Source organism: Trichosurus vulpecula, chromosome 1, assembly GCF_011100635.1.
Source record: "Trichosurus vulpecula isolate mTriVul1 chromosome 1, mTriVul1.pri, whole genome shotgun sequence".
NCBI lineage: Eukaryota > Metazoa > Chordata > Mammalia > Diprotodontia > Phalangeridae > Trichosurus > Trichosurus vulpecula.
In genome coordinates, this window is record NC_050573.1 from 163,320,165 (window position 1) to 163,335,532 (window position 15,368).

General features: G+C 38.1%; 1 protein-coding gene across 1 annotated transcript in view; it reads left to right on the forward strand.

Annotated features, from left to right (window-relative positions):
* CNGB3 (cyclic nucleotide gated channel subunit beta 3) overlaps positions 1-15,368 on the forward strand; it is a 195,573-nt gene that overhangs the window by 161,828 nt on the left and 18,377 nt on the right. The window contains exon 15 of the mRNA XM_036741745.1: positions 4,746-4,864. Within this exon, the coding sequence (XP_036597640.1) occupies positions 4,746-4,864 (119 nt within the window). The remainder of the gene's footprint in view (positions 1-4,745; positions 4,865-15,368) is intronic.

Consider the following 15,368-nt stretch of genomic DNA (forward strand, 5'->3'; position numbering starts at 1 on the left):
TTTAGTCAGTCAGGTATAGTTAGGTCCACAAAACTTTTTTAAAGGCTTTTATTTGTCTTATGTTAACTAGTTATGCTTGAGGACTTATTTATCTGGACTGGTAATCCCCAATGGACAATAGCTAGCCTGGAACTTTACTTAGAACAGCACAGAGGAGCTCAGGCAGTACTTGCAGCTTCCCACCCCTCCCCCCGCCCCCGAGTGCTATGGAGTAGCCTGCATTTTGAGGAATAGGGAAGAGAGAAGAAGTCTACCATCTCTGGAATTCAGTCTCTACAAAAGCATGCTGGAAGTTCACTGAGGCCTTTTTGGTAGGCATTGCCTAGGACTGGGTTTAGAGTTTATTTCTTATTTCAGTTATCTCTCTAACCCTCTCAAACTGACTTGACTTGACTTTATCGTATAATTCTTTACTCCAGGGAATGTCTACTTCCTTTGAATGTTAAGTAAACATCCAACAAAAGTTTAAATTAGCTTAGAAATATGCAAGGAACAGTGAATCCTTAGCCTGGTTAATCTCCTTAGAAAATTATGGAAACATCATTAAAAAATAATTTAAAATGCTGACTTACATTTAAGAGTGCATTATGTGCTTCTTCCCCTAGTCAAGGGAAGTTTAAAAAAATCATTCTGGGTCCTTTCAAGTTGATTCATGTTAGAGAGAAGAAATGTGACTCTTCTAATCATGACCTCCTGCAGTGCTTCTTGAATAAACTATAGCTTCCAGACTGTTTCCATTATTCTTTATCAAACACACATAATTTTATGTTGAGAAAAAAAAGTGATTTTGCCTGCCAATGCACTTAAAATCACATTTGTCCTGTATGCTTAGTTTATTATTAGCAATGTTTTTATCCTAATGCTAGCAATGCTACAAAATAAACCAAGGAGACCTGGGTTCTAGCCCTAGTTTTACTACTAAAGCAAGATTTTGAGCAGGTCCTTTAAATGACTATGTTCTTCTTTTCCTCATCTATCAAATAAAGGTGAAAATAAGGATTGTGTTAGTATAATATGAAATAAATTAGGAAGTTTGTTAAAAATTAAAATTACTTTATGAATATTACATAAAAATGTGTTTCTTTGGTATTCTTACAATAGGAAATCCCAATAATTGGCATTTCCCCATGTTTATAATGACAATTTAAGTTCATGATGATGACCCTGAAGAATGACGAGATCCTAAAGTACCTTCGCATCTATCAAATACAAAATCCTCTGGTGTTCAAAGCCTTTCCTTCTTTTCCTAACCTCCTTCATATCCCCATCTCCAGCTTTCTCCCAGTATTCTCATGCCTTATTCCTTGCCCATCCTCTTCAATCAAGTGACACTCACCTCTTTGCTGTCCCATGAACAAAAAACTCCTCTCACTTCAGGGCCTTTTCTCTGGCTGTCCTGCATTCTTGGAATGCATTCCATTTCATTTCTGCCTCCTGGCTTCCTTCAAGTTTCAACTTAAAATTCATACTGAAGTCTTTCCCAAACCTCCTAAATTCTAATACCTTCCCTCTGTTAATTATATCCTATCTATCCTGTGTTTGGCTTGCACATATTTGCTTTCTTGTTGTCTTCTCCATTCAATTCTGTTGTTGGACCCATTAAATTGTATAGATATTGGACCCGTTAAATTGTGAGCTCTTCAAGGGCAGAGGTTGTTTTTTGCCTCTTTTTACATCCCCAGGGCTTAGCACAATGCCTGGCATGTAGTAAGTGATTAAGAAATCCTTATTGACTGACTGAACCACCAAAGAAAAATTAAAATATGTTTCCTATAGTTTCAGGGTCAAGTACTTTCTCATATTCTAATTACCTGAAGCTTGGCACCCCAAGTACAGAATTACTACACGACAACTCTCTGTTCCCTCAATATTTCAAAAGACCTGTGACTTCTTAGTGATTAGCATTCTTCCATCAATGAAAATTACAAATCCCTTATTCCTTAACAGACTGTTTCATGCATGGTTGTGGCCAAAAAGAAATTCAGAAGTTCCAACCCTCTGGTGATGTTGTTTTTTCTGAATTTAGCTAAAGTGGATGTGGAATCCCAGAATATTCATGTTGAAAGAATCTCAAAGACTATATCAATGGACTGAAATCTTGATATAAGACAATAGACTGAAGTGGCAACTACACTGAGAAATATTCCAGGACTAGGAAGGTTTTAAGACCCCACTGTTCCCTCCCCTAGTGAAACTACATCTGAAGTACTATATTCACATTGAGTTTCACATTGGAGAAAGGACATTGATAAGCTGTAGACATACAGAAGAGGGCAACCAGAGGATGATAAGGGGTCCTATATCATATGATAATAGATTGAGGCAACTTAAAACATTTAGCAAGAAGGAAAGAAGAGTGAAGGACAGGTATGATAGATGTTTCTTTGTATTTAAAGGGCTATCTTGAAGATGAGGGATTAGACTTGATCTGATTGGCCCAAGATGGCAGAAGTAGGAGCAATGAGTCAAAGTTTCAAAGAGAAAAATTTAAGCTTATTATCAGAAAAGACTGTCCAATAATGAAAACCATCAAAAAGTGGAAAGTGTTATCTCAGGAGGCAGTGAATTCTGATTCACTGAAGGACTTCAAGAAAAGTCTAGATAATAATTAGCATTTATATAGTGATTTCGAATTTGCAAAGAACTTTACAAATATTATCTCTTTTGAGCCACACAACAACCCTGGGAGGTAGGTACTGTTACTATTCTCATTTTATATATGAGGAAACTGAGGCCAACAGAAGTTAAGCAACAGAAGTTAAGCAACACAGCTAATAAGTGTCTAAGGCTGGATTTGAGCTCAAGTCTTCCTGACTCCAGGTCCATCAGGCCCTGATTCAGGTCTGCAGTTTCAAAGGATATCTAATTAGTGTCTAATAAAACCTGGATTTTAAGACAAATAACCTTTATCCACTGCACCAGCTAACTGCCTTCTTTTACATATTGTAGAGGAGAGTCTTGTTCAGGCACATGTTTTACTAGTTAACCTCTTCTGATTCCTTCTAATCCTTGATAGTCTGTGACCTAGTTCAACCCATGGACCAAGAATCCCCATTATAAACATACCCAACAAGATGGCCAACAAGTAGTCATTCGGCTTTCTCTTAAAAGCCTTAAGTAACCTCAGGTGAGAAGGAACTCACCACCTATCAAGGCAGCCCAATTTACATTAGCTGATAGGATTTATATCTTTTTACCATAACTGTATCTTCTGCCATCCTCAGATGATAAACAGTCTATTCCCAGGCTTATACTCAAGCCTTTGCAGCTTAATAAAAGTAATAACTCACATTTCTAAAGAGCTTTAGAAATTGAACAGCATTTTCTTCACAACAATCCTGTGAGGTTCATAGTACAAGAATTATTATTACTATTATCATTCTTATTATCATCTTACAGATGAGAGTACTGAGGTTCAGAAAAATTCAGTAACTTGCCGAAGGTTTTCAAACAAAAAAAAATATGCATCAGTCAAGTCCTGAACTCTAGTATTCTCACTGTAAGACCAGAGCTCCTTCCAGTAGGACCTCCCAGACCTTGCACTCCACTGACATAGTCTTTGGAAACCCAAGGTCACATCTACTCCTTAATCTTATCAGATAACATATATATTTATATTCTTGTTATTTTTTTTGGCTCAGATTGTTCTCACCTCAACTCATTGTACTAATCTTAACCTATTTTGAGGATGAAAACCTCCTGGTCATATCTAGCAGATAGCTAGAATGGCCCCAACAACCTTTTCTGATATGTGTGCCAGTTAAGTCAACTTATGAAAGTCCTTTATTCTTCTGTCAAATAGTAATAGATGGAAATGTGCTAACAAATATGTTCAATAATATATGGTTTCCCCAGTTCTTGGGCCCAGAGTAAAATTCCAAAGGTACGAGAGCAGCTTTAGAGCTAAGTACTGACTGCTTCATGCTGTTGGAGAAGTGATGACCCATTTAACTCCTTTAAAACTTAACATTAGTGGCAAGTTCAAAAGGGCTGTTGGACCCTAACACAGCTAGCCTTCCCACAAATTGGCGTGGCAAAGCAATGACCATCTTTTGAAGCCATGGACCGCCCTGAAATGGCCTCATTTCACATTTTGGCTTTCATTCCATAGGCTGGTTCTGAGGTTAAAAATACCATGATTACAGATGATCTAAAGTTTTAAAGCATATCTAATTAGTGTCTATAACAAAACCTAGATCCTATGACGAAGAGTTATTCTTTGATGGCTCTTGTGTCTCATTTGCTTTTACTCTTTTAGAGATACACATTTCCATATTGTAGGGGGTTTATTATTATTCCTTATAATGCTACTCTTAGAAAAGCTTTGAGAAGTGGTGGGTTCCCCCTTCAGGTTGAAGCTAGATAACCCCTTCTCAAATATATTATAGTGGGTATTCTTTTAGGGCAGGGTTTCTTAACCTGGTGTCCACATACCTCAAAGGGGTCCAGGGATATATCTCAGTGAGTCTGTGAATTTGGATAGGAAAAAAATTACATCTTTATTTTCCCTAACTTCTAACTAAAACTTAGAATTTCCTTCTATCATTAATGTAGACAACCAATATTTGGAGGAGAATATTGGCTTCACCAAGAGTCCATGATGAACAAAAAAGTGCTAAGAAACCCTGCTTTGGGTTTTGGTTGGGCTAGATGGTCACTCCTAACTGTCAAGTTCTCTTATTCTGTGGATACACAAAATGATCTTTAAAATGAGCTATTGTTTCTTCTTTATGTTTTGCGTCCAGGGAGAGATTGGCAGAGAGATGTACATCATTAAACAGGGAGAAGTTCAAGTTCTTGGAGGCCCTGATGGCAATAAAGTCCTGGTTACTCTGAAAGCTGGAGCTGTCTTTGGAGAGATCAGGTATCTTAAAGACACTGTGTAGTTGGTTCAAAAATATTATTCAGCCAGAAAAAATGTTTCTCCTCCAATAAAATTCTCCCCTTGGCATTGCCCCTATTACCAGTGCCATGCCTTCAAAGATATCTCCGTATCCAATATCATATACAATTCTTGAGAGCAAAGACCGTCACACTTTTATAGTTGTTTCCCCAGCACTTAGCAGGTGCTTAAATGGTTATAGTTTGATATTTTTTCTACAGGGCCACATAAACTAAATAATTAATAAAAAATTTGCCTATAACACTCATAATTTTATCCAAAAAATCCTCATTTTAAAAAAACAATGAAAAAAGAAATATAGAAAAATATAGGAAGATTATATTTACTTAAAATTCAATAAACATATACTTAGCATCACTATATATGAGATGACTTGCTAGGCTCTTGAGATAGATACAATAACAAAATCAAAAATAGTCCTTTTCCTCAGAGAATTTACATTCTACTGGGAGGCATACACATATAATAAATAAAATACTACACAGACAGAAACAATATGACTTGGCAACTCTTTGGATATCGGAATTGAAAGAAAGGGAGGAATTGAGGATGGAGAGACAAGGATGACTCCAAGGTTGTGAGCCTGGATGACTAAAAGGATAGTGGTTCTCTCAACCAAACAGGTCAGTTTGGAGGAAGAATGCATTTGGAGAGAAATTTGAGTTTGGTGCTACACTCAACATAAATTTCTAGTAGGCATTTGGTGACGTAGGACTGGAGTTCAGGAGAGCTGTCAAGGCTGTATCTACTTGAAGTCATTTGCACAGAAATTTAATTGAACCTATGAGATCCAATGAGATCACTGGGGGAGAAAGTATAAGGAGAACCTAGAAGAAGGCCCCGGACAAAGCACTGAGGACAATAATACTTAGTGGGTGGGAGAAAGATGAAAATACAGTAAAAGATAGTGGGGAGGAATGGACACACAAGAGGAAAATCAAGAGTTAGCAATATTAGCAAAGCCTAGGGTAAAGAGAGTATCCAGGAGGAGGGGTCAGTCAGCAGTCACAACCTACAGAGAGGTCACATAAAATGAGGCCTGAGAAAAAGTCATTTGATTTAAAATAAAAGATTGTTGGTAACCTTGGGAGGGAACAGTGCTAGTCAAGTAGTTATGTTGGAAGCCAGATTGCAGAAGGCTGAGAAGCAAATAGGTGGCTGAGAAAATAGACATGATGAGAGTAGATGATAGCCTCTAAGGGTTTAACTGTGAAAAGGAGAAGACATTCATGGCAGTAAAAGGAAGCGCATAGGGTCACATAAAGGTCTTTAAGAATGAGGAGACCTTAGACTATATGTAGACTGAAGACGAGAGAAAGAGAAGGAGTGAGCAAGGAGGCAAGCACGTAAAGCAGACAGTGAGGGGTAGGATTGCGAATGCAAATAGACAGTTGCCCTTGACAAGGAGGAGGGATACCTCTTGAACAGAGAATAGAGCAAACAAGAGAATGAGGAAGGTGAAGAGGAGTTTTAAGGTGTGGAGTTAGAGAAAAGGAAGCTCTATAAGGATTGCCTCCATTTTCTCCACAAAGAAGGAGTCGAGATCCTTACCTGCAAGGGAAAAGAGAGGAGTCAGTTTACAAGATTTGAGGAAAGGAGAAAAAGTTTCTAATATCTGTTGTGGAGAATTTGGTAAAGAGTCGATTAGGAAAGAATGAAAGGATTGATGTGCAAAAATGAAATTCAGATGGTTGATTTTCATTAGACACACTAACTAATTTATCTTAAAATTGGCTAAAACTTCTTATTGTTAAACTGAAGGCAATTAAACCCCAAAAGTTAGCATAGGGTATAGGTGATTTAAAAAACAAATCAATAAAAACATATTTTCTTAAAAAGTTAATAGTCACTTAATTTCCATTTTCCAAGGTTTTAAGTCTGGTGTTTCCCAGGCAGAAATCTTCAGTATTCACTTACACCATTAAATAGCTCCATGCAATTGTGGTTTTTTTTTAAAAAGGGTCCTAGTACTAAGGCCCTTAATTTAGCTTCCAAAGAAGACAGCAGTTCCCCCTCTTTCTTGAAAAGGTGGCTCACACACAAAAAAAATACTGATTGTGAGGAAATCTGATCAGAGAGAAATAATGACCCTATAAAAAGAAAGGTGATAGCAAGTCAGAGAGGGCTGAAAATTGGCCTAAATTGCTCTAGTTTAAACGGTAGCAGACACCCCCTAGCATCTAATGGATTGGATTTGACCGCAAACTCCAAAAAATTCTCCTGTTGTGTGTGGGTGTGTTAACAATAGAAATCAGGCAACAGGTCTACTAAAATTCAGAACACTGCCTCAGATTCTGAGCCCAAGGACTAATGGATGTCTATTCATCACTCCTCTGCTACCTGAATGTATGGTGGCCAGTCCATAGTGACTAGTCCCCAATCACACTTCGCCTTGTGTAGAGCACTTAACCCTTCATAACCCAGATAATTGTCATTGACACTGCATAATCCTAAACCATTATCAGCATATCATTGGTTTATTGGATTCTGGTTGTGCCCAATCTTGTCTAATCTAGAAAGATAAGCGTGGTGAAGGCTGGTTAGTATACGATGGGAGATTGTCTGGATGTACCAGTTGCTGGACTGTAACAAGAGAAGCATTCTAGCACAGTGGATAGAAAGAGAGGTAAAGTTGACCTCAGTGTCAAGATCTAGATTCATTAGAGAGCTGACCTTAGAGTGAGAAAGGCTGAAGTTCAAATTCTGCTTTTGACAGATACTAATGTGTCACTTAACTTCTTAATTTGCCCCACCCCCACTCTAAGAATTATTATCAACCTGCATTGGTAAAGGGAATTTATTTTACAAGAAACTCCCCATACTCATGAAATCTTAGGTCCAGGCTGCTCCTTCAAGGCCATACTAAAAGTCAAGAACCTTTTATATCTGTATGCCAAGTTTCTGTTCCCTTTTCTTCTTATGCAATGGATGAGAGTGGTGTTGACTATTTGCAGACATTTTATCAGAGGGAGGAAAGCTTTGGGAATAGACTGGCTGCAAAGTTTCCTGAGGGAAAGCTCGTGTAAGAGCCTGTGAGTAGAGAAAATAGCTGTGGTTGCTGATACCTGGGACATTAATACATGGAAGCAGCATAATGCATAATGGAAAGGATGCTGGATTTAAAATCTGAAGACCTGGGTTCAAATTCCAGCTCTACAAAATTACTACCAATCTTACCATGGATGGACAAGTCATTTTACATCCTAGGCCTCAGTTTTCTAACCTGTAAAATGAGAGGGTAGTCATAGATGGCCTCTGATGTTGCTTCCTACTTTAAATCTACAAGTATGTATATATATATATATATATATATATATATATATATATATATATATATATATATACACACACACACACACACACACACATACACATATATATGCATATACATATGCATACATACACATATTATATATAATATATGTGTGTATGTCTCTGTGTATGTATATATGTATGTATATACATATGTGTGCCCATGCATACTTTATTCTACTAGCTAATACAACTATCACTATTTATGTAAAATAATATCCCTTTGCCCATTTATCTTATTTTTAGAAACCAAACTTTCTATGTTTTATTCATGCAAAATAAATGAATAATTCATGAGTGACTAAATGAAGTAGGATTTCCTTTACTTCCAGGCCATCATCCTTTTTTCTTCTTCCTATCTCACCAAGTGAAAGGAAAAAAGATTGAGGAAGAAGGCATTATTCAAATATTTTCTCCATTCTATGACCCTGCCCAAGTTGGTAGGCATATTTCCTTCTTCACCCTCTCTTCCACCCTCTCTGAGACCAAGTCACATGAGTCTATATGTATTTTGTGGACTGTTATTAACATTCAAATGGCTTGTCTACTTTCTGATTTGACTTGGCTCCCCTCTTTGTTCTGATCAACAATCATTACCAGTAATATGCTGTGGTCAAGAGTTCATAGACCCACTATGTGTCTCTGCACTGTCTTTTGGTTCACCCCAAATTTTGATACTCCAGAAACTGTCAGGTCCCATGAATTTTAAAATAAATGGCTTTTAGATTAGATATTTATATTAAAATGCCTACCAGTCTTCTTTTGCATATCCTCAGAGGTTATAACTAGGAGCAATGGGTAGATGAAAGTTAAAGAGAGGTAGACCTAGTCTTGATGTAAGAAAAAACTTCCTAGCTGTCCAAAAAGTAGAATAGGCTGCCATGGGAAGCAGAGGCCTCCACTTCACTTGAGATTTCCAACAACAGATGGAAAAAGACCGCTTGTTGAGGATACTATAAAGGAGATTCTTAGGCAAATATAAAATATGCTAGAAGTCCTCTAAGGTCTCTCCCAACTTTGAAATTTTGGAATTCTGTGTTTGTATTTTGAAACATTTTGGGCCTCCACCAACACTTCCAAGTATATATTTTTTTATTTTCTGACTGTTCATGAAATAGTACTTTTTTTTTTCCTTTTGACTCACCGAACATCTGGGACTACATTCATTCAATTTTTCTTTAGAGAATCCCTATAGGTAGGAGATGAAATCACTGGACATGAAGTCAGAGAACTGGATTCTTCCTAATTCTATACTTTGCTTGCAGTGAGATCTTGTGAAAGTAATTTAACCTTTCTGTGACTTCATTAATAATAGCTAAAATAATTGGGATCTTAAAATATGCCACCCTCTTCTCTGAAACTTTGTGAAAATGAATTAGCTGACATCTATAAAAGATTGAGGGCTCCCAAGAGAATGGTGCTTTGTAAATAAAATAATATTATAATCGTTGCCTGTTGCTATTATCACAGGACGAAACAGTCCTAGGAATAGAATCCAAGTGTTGCTCAGTCACAAATGAATGAAATCCTTCATTCCTGATAGCAGCTGCTTATGTAAAAATCTCCTGTTACCAACTAGGTTAACTCAGCCAAAGAGGAACTGGTAGATCTGTCAGGCCACAAATGCACTTAATTATCTGGATGATTCAAGTGAGTGGTAGTTTTTTTGCCTGAATGGACTATGAAATTGCCCCATTCCTACTCAGTGCTTTGGTTGTAGAGAAAGAAGGATGTCACTGGCTTTTTCTCAACTACCTGATGGTCCCAAACCACATGCTTCCCCCACAGCTTTCACTTGCACATAGAGCTCAGGGCTTTTTATTCCAGAGATACCATTTAAATGTATGCCAAACATGTGAATCCTGGAAAAATTGAGTTCTGGCATTTACTATTCAAAAATTCCATGACCTTTGTTAAATAGAGCTAAATTAAGCAGAATCATGTCAGTTTGGAGAGCTCTTCTCTTTTTTCCAAAAAAAAAAAAAGTAGGTGAAGACTGAACATTTTCCGAGATAGCACATATCAATGTAAGGGGTGGGAGGGAAATAAAATTAAAATAAGAATTCACAATGGCCCACAGAGAAACTGCATACCACATGTCCACATTTTAATCATAATTGTACTTTGAAAAACTTCATCACCTAATCTTAGACAAGAAGCCCAAAGTCTACAAATGTTTGGGGGATATTAGCCGGCTTTCCCATTCTCCCTGAACATTAGGTTCAACAGCAGGACTTTCGGTCCAAGTATTTTATTTAATAATTTTCTACACAAATTTCTTGTTCGCCTGTTGGAATTACCTCTTTTCCCCTCTTTAGGTAAAGCAATAGCAAGCTGATAAACATCTGAAGACCTGTTTCTCCATTATGAATTGCTATAATTCATAATAAATCAGTCTCTATCTTTAAAATTTAGGGGGAAAGGAAGCATCACATGGAGTAGGGGTTGGCAAACCATGGCTCATAGACCACATCCAGTCTGCCACCTGTTTTTGTGTGGCCCACAAGCTAAGAATGGTTTTCACATTGTAAAATTTGTATTTGGCCCACATACCATAGTTTGCCAACCCCTAGTAGAGAAAAAAAAAAACACTGGATTTGGTGTCAGAACACCAGATTTCAAACACAAACTCTACCCCTTTCTATTTCTGCAACTTGTGTGTGTTATTAGTAATAGGGCTATGGATGATGGACATACTCCCTGCTGTTGACTGAACTATGCAAGGAAAAATATGAAATAGATCATTTTTCTTCTTTTCCTCCCTCATCCCTGTTCGACATCTTACCCACTATTTCTTACAATTCTCTTCCTTTCTCAATCCTCTTCTCCTACCAACCAAGCACAAAATACTCTTTCCTCCTCCCTCTCCCTCATTGCTGTCCAGAATCTCCTTTAATTAGGGACCTGCCCTCCCCAGCAATATTACATGTAATGAATCTCTTCTCATACTAAAATACCTACCTTTCCCTCTGTTAAAATTTACCATCCTATGTCCCATTCCCACAGAATCCTAAACTACTTTCTACTAATCTGAGAAATGAACTTTGCTTATGTCAATCAATAAATCAACAAGCAACTATCATATGCCAAGCATTGTCCCAGGCATTAGAGATTCAAAAACAAAACTGAAATAGTCCCTGTCCTTGAGAAGCTTACAATCTTACTGGGAGAAAAGCATATATAGGTATAGTACTTCCTTTGGGGCTATCCCCCAATTCACAGTTGTGCTTGAATTCATGGCTTAGGGGTCCCAGTGGACATCTACTATTCTAAGTTTCAAGGTTCAAAGGTACTCTATAAATCTTTATTACCAATAATGCACAAGCCTCCACCTGTATATATACCTTTAATAGTCAATCTGTAAACACAATTAGCTCAAAGCAAAGGCATTTCCTAAGTTGGCAAAGCAAGAACAGTAACTACAGAACATTTCCCCATAAACTTGGGGTATGAGCTCTTGCGCTCTCTCTCTCTCCCCGTCTCCCTGCCCCCATATCACATTCTCTCTCTCTCTCTCTCTCTCTCTCTCTCTCTCTCTCTCTCTCTCTCTCTCTCTCTCTCACACACACACACACACACACACACACACACACACACACACACACCATGGCCACAAACATAGAGTACAGTGACAGTGATACACATATGTAATAAATTAAGAAATACATGTGGTCAAAGCCACTTAACACTTCCAGGAGTCCCCCAGTAGCTTTTCTTTTCTAGAGCTACACTCATACTATTCCCCTGGTTAGAGCATCTCTGCTGAGTAAGTCACTCAACAGAAATCCTTGGGCCAACTCCCTTCAGCTCGGCTCCCAATGACCAGAGCGAATTCTCCCTTTAATTCATAGTTGGCTCTCTTCTCTGTTGCCGGGGGTCATGCTCCTTGAAACTGACTTTTGCACATCTCAAACTAAATGTCCCATAGGCATCTCAAATTCAATGTAACCAAAACAGAACTCATTATTTTCTTCAAAAACCAAAACCAACCCTCCCCTATTCTGAATCTCCCTTTTACTGTGGAAGACCCTACCATCCTCCCAATCACCCAGTCTCATAATTTTGGTATTATCCTCAACTCCTTGCTCTCACTTCACAAACCAAATTAGTCCCAAAACTTGTAATTTTTACCTCAGCAACATCTCTCATATATGTCTTTTTCTCTTCACTCATACAGACAAAACCCTAGGTCAAGCTCTCATCACCTCTCACCTAATCTATGACAATTTCTTCAAGTCTTTTCCCATTCCAATCCATCCTATGAACAACTACCAAGGTAATTTTTTTAAAAAAGTAGTTCTGACCATGTCACTCCACCCTCTGCTTAATGACCTCCATAGGCTCCCAGGATCAAATATAAATTTGTCTGTTTGCCATTTAAAGTTTTTTTTTAACTTGTCCCCTTCCTACTTTTCTATTCTTCATACGCTTTACTCAGTTCTGCTGGCCTATTTACAGGTCTTTGAACACAAAGCTGACACTCCATGTCTCCCTGTCTTCTGGCTATCCTCATGTCTGGAATGCTCAGCCCCTTCACTTTTGCCTCTCAGTTTCCCAGACTTCCTTCAAGGCTACCTTGAAGGTCTTTTCCAGTTCCCTCCCCAGTGACTAATGCCTTTCTCCATTCACCTTAATATATTTACATGTACAGAATAATTTATACATCATCTATTTCATTAAAATAAAAACTCCCTGAAGCAGGGTCTATTTTCGTCTTTCTTCATATCCTCAGAGCTTAGTACAGAGTCTGGTATCTAGTAAGTATTTAATAAATACTTATTGACTGCTTCCTGCCCAACTCTCTGACTGTCTCTCTTTTCAATGTAAATAGCCACACTGCAAGATAGCATGGCCTGGAAGGTGGAGGGTAGGGGGAATAGTAGAAACAAGGAAAAAGAGATATTCCCTCTACCATACTCTGTAGTAGAGATACAGGGGTCACATCTCACAAAGTTCTCTTGCCTTGACTATCAGTGCTAACTCTCGAATCCTTCTAAAGCTGTTATCTTCTTTGTTACCAGGTATCCCACTCATTGGCATCTCCTCCACTGACTGACTGACCAACCCTCTGTGTGTATGTGTGTGTGTGCGTGTATGTGTGTCTGTCTCCATCTTTCTCTGTCTCTCTCAAGTTGTGAAGCTAGTTTTTTTTAAAACCCACCAAGGCTATGGTCGATTTTCAGCTAGCTGGTGATAGCTTTCCTTCAATCCCATCAGGGAAGACTTCACACTTCATAAAGGGGTAACAGGCATAGGCTTGCCCAGTTACCTGTCTAGCTGGTGATTTCATCAACTGGGCTTGGAGGGTAGGGGGACATCAGTTGGTTAGAGCATCCTGACCAACTCCCTCTTTAAATGGCAAACAGACAAATTTATGTACAAAAATATGCCCAAAATAAACACAAGATGTTTGGTTGGGCAAGGGAAACTAGAGGAAAGCCCTGGCAGCTGGAGGAACCTTTACAAGCTTGTTATTTTTAAAATATTTTGATCATTATATTTCAGTATAATTTGCAAATATCTTTTGCAATTTTATTAATTTTATATTATGTATTTAAAAACCTTATTCTTGAGAAGGTTTCCATAGACTTCAGTAGTCTGTCAAAGAAGGCCACATGAAAAGAAATGAGTTAAGAACTTCTGGTGTAGAAGGTGGTACTTGAACTGTCAAGAGTCAGTGTGATAATGGGTTAATGTGTTTCTCTTCCAGGTAATGGTGGCATTTTAAAAGAGTTAATGTCTCAAACCAAGCAGAGTCTAGAAACCTGGGGTGAATGTAGCAGGAGGAAATATTTGGTGCTGTCCTTAGGTCCACCAAAAAAGAAACCATAGACATGCCTACTTACTCTGCTTACCATATCTAAAGTAAAACATTTTTATGAATTAGTAACTCCGGCAACTTTTAAGGAGGAAAAAATCTCTTTCAAAACAATAAACAAATACACAGAACCAGCACATTTGTTTGTCCACACCACTAGCAAGGGACATTTGACATATTTAATGATTTTTCTAGTTTAAAGTTGATTTAACTTACACTTATTTATTGCACTGATTTCCATGTGATTATTTGCTATCTATTTCTTCTTGCATAAACTGTGGAAGGAAACATCATTCTTCTAATAACCTAGGTCAATAACCTGAAATCATCCTTGATGTTTTTTTACCATCACCTCTCAATCTGTTGCCAATTCTACCTCTACCATCTCTCTCAAATCCATCATCCTCTGTCTACCTACACTCCCACTACCCTGGTTCAAGGTCTTCATCACCGCTCACCTGGACCACTATAAAAGGTTCCTAATTGGCTTCTTCTACTTCTCTCCTCTCTCCAATCCATCCTCTGTAAAGTTGCCAAAATAGTCTTACTAAAACAAAACCTTCCAAAGTTGGGTCTCCATAGGATAAAATTTTGTTGTGGTTGCCATTGTTCGGTCCTGTGCAACTCTTCATGATGCCATTTAAGGTTTTCTTGGCAAAGATAACTGGAGTAGTTTACCATTTGCTTCTCCAGCACATTTTATAGATGAGGAAATTGAAGCAAACAGGGTTAAGTGATTTGCCTAGGCTCACACAGCTACTAAGTGTCTGAGGTCATATTTGAACTCGGGTCTTTCTGACTACAGGCCCAGTGCTTTCGATGCCACCTAGCTGCACATATGAGTACAACAGAGGAATATGATTGCAAGTGAGGGGACTTAAATGAAGTTGGAAACTATCGTTGTTAGTTGGATCTTTTGTTCCAGTCTTACCTGGATAGATAATTAAGTACATAGGGAGAGAAGAAGAGAGACAAACAGATAAACAGGTGGATAGGTTGAGCATTTATTAAGTGCTTACTATGTGCCAGTCACTGTAAAGCATTCTGTTCTCAAGGGGAAATTCTAAGATCACTACTAGAAGACAGAAGTCTGTCAGCTGAAATGCATCACAGATCACCACATGGACTTCCCAATGGATCCACTAACAAAGGACATCACCAATCCCCAAATCTGAGGCCCACCAACTCTGTGCCTCTTCATGTGATGTAATTTCCCATTGTCTGCTTCCTCCTTTCTTCTTCTCCCGTTACAATCCCCTTTCACCACTGAATTCGGTTTTGTTATCATTACATCAAAGTCATCTTAAACCCATCACCTCCATGTATATCCCTTCT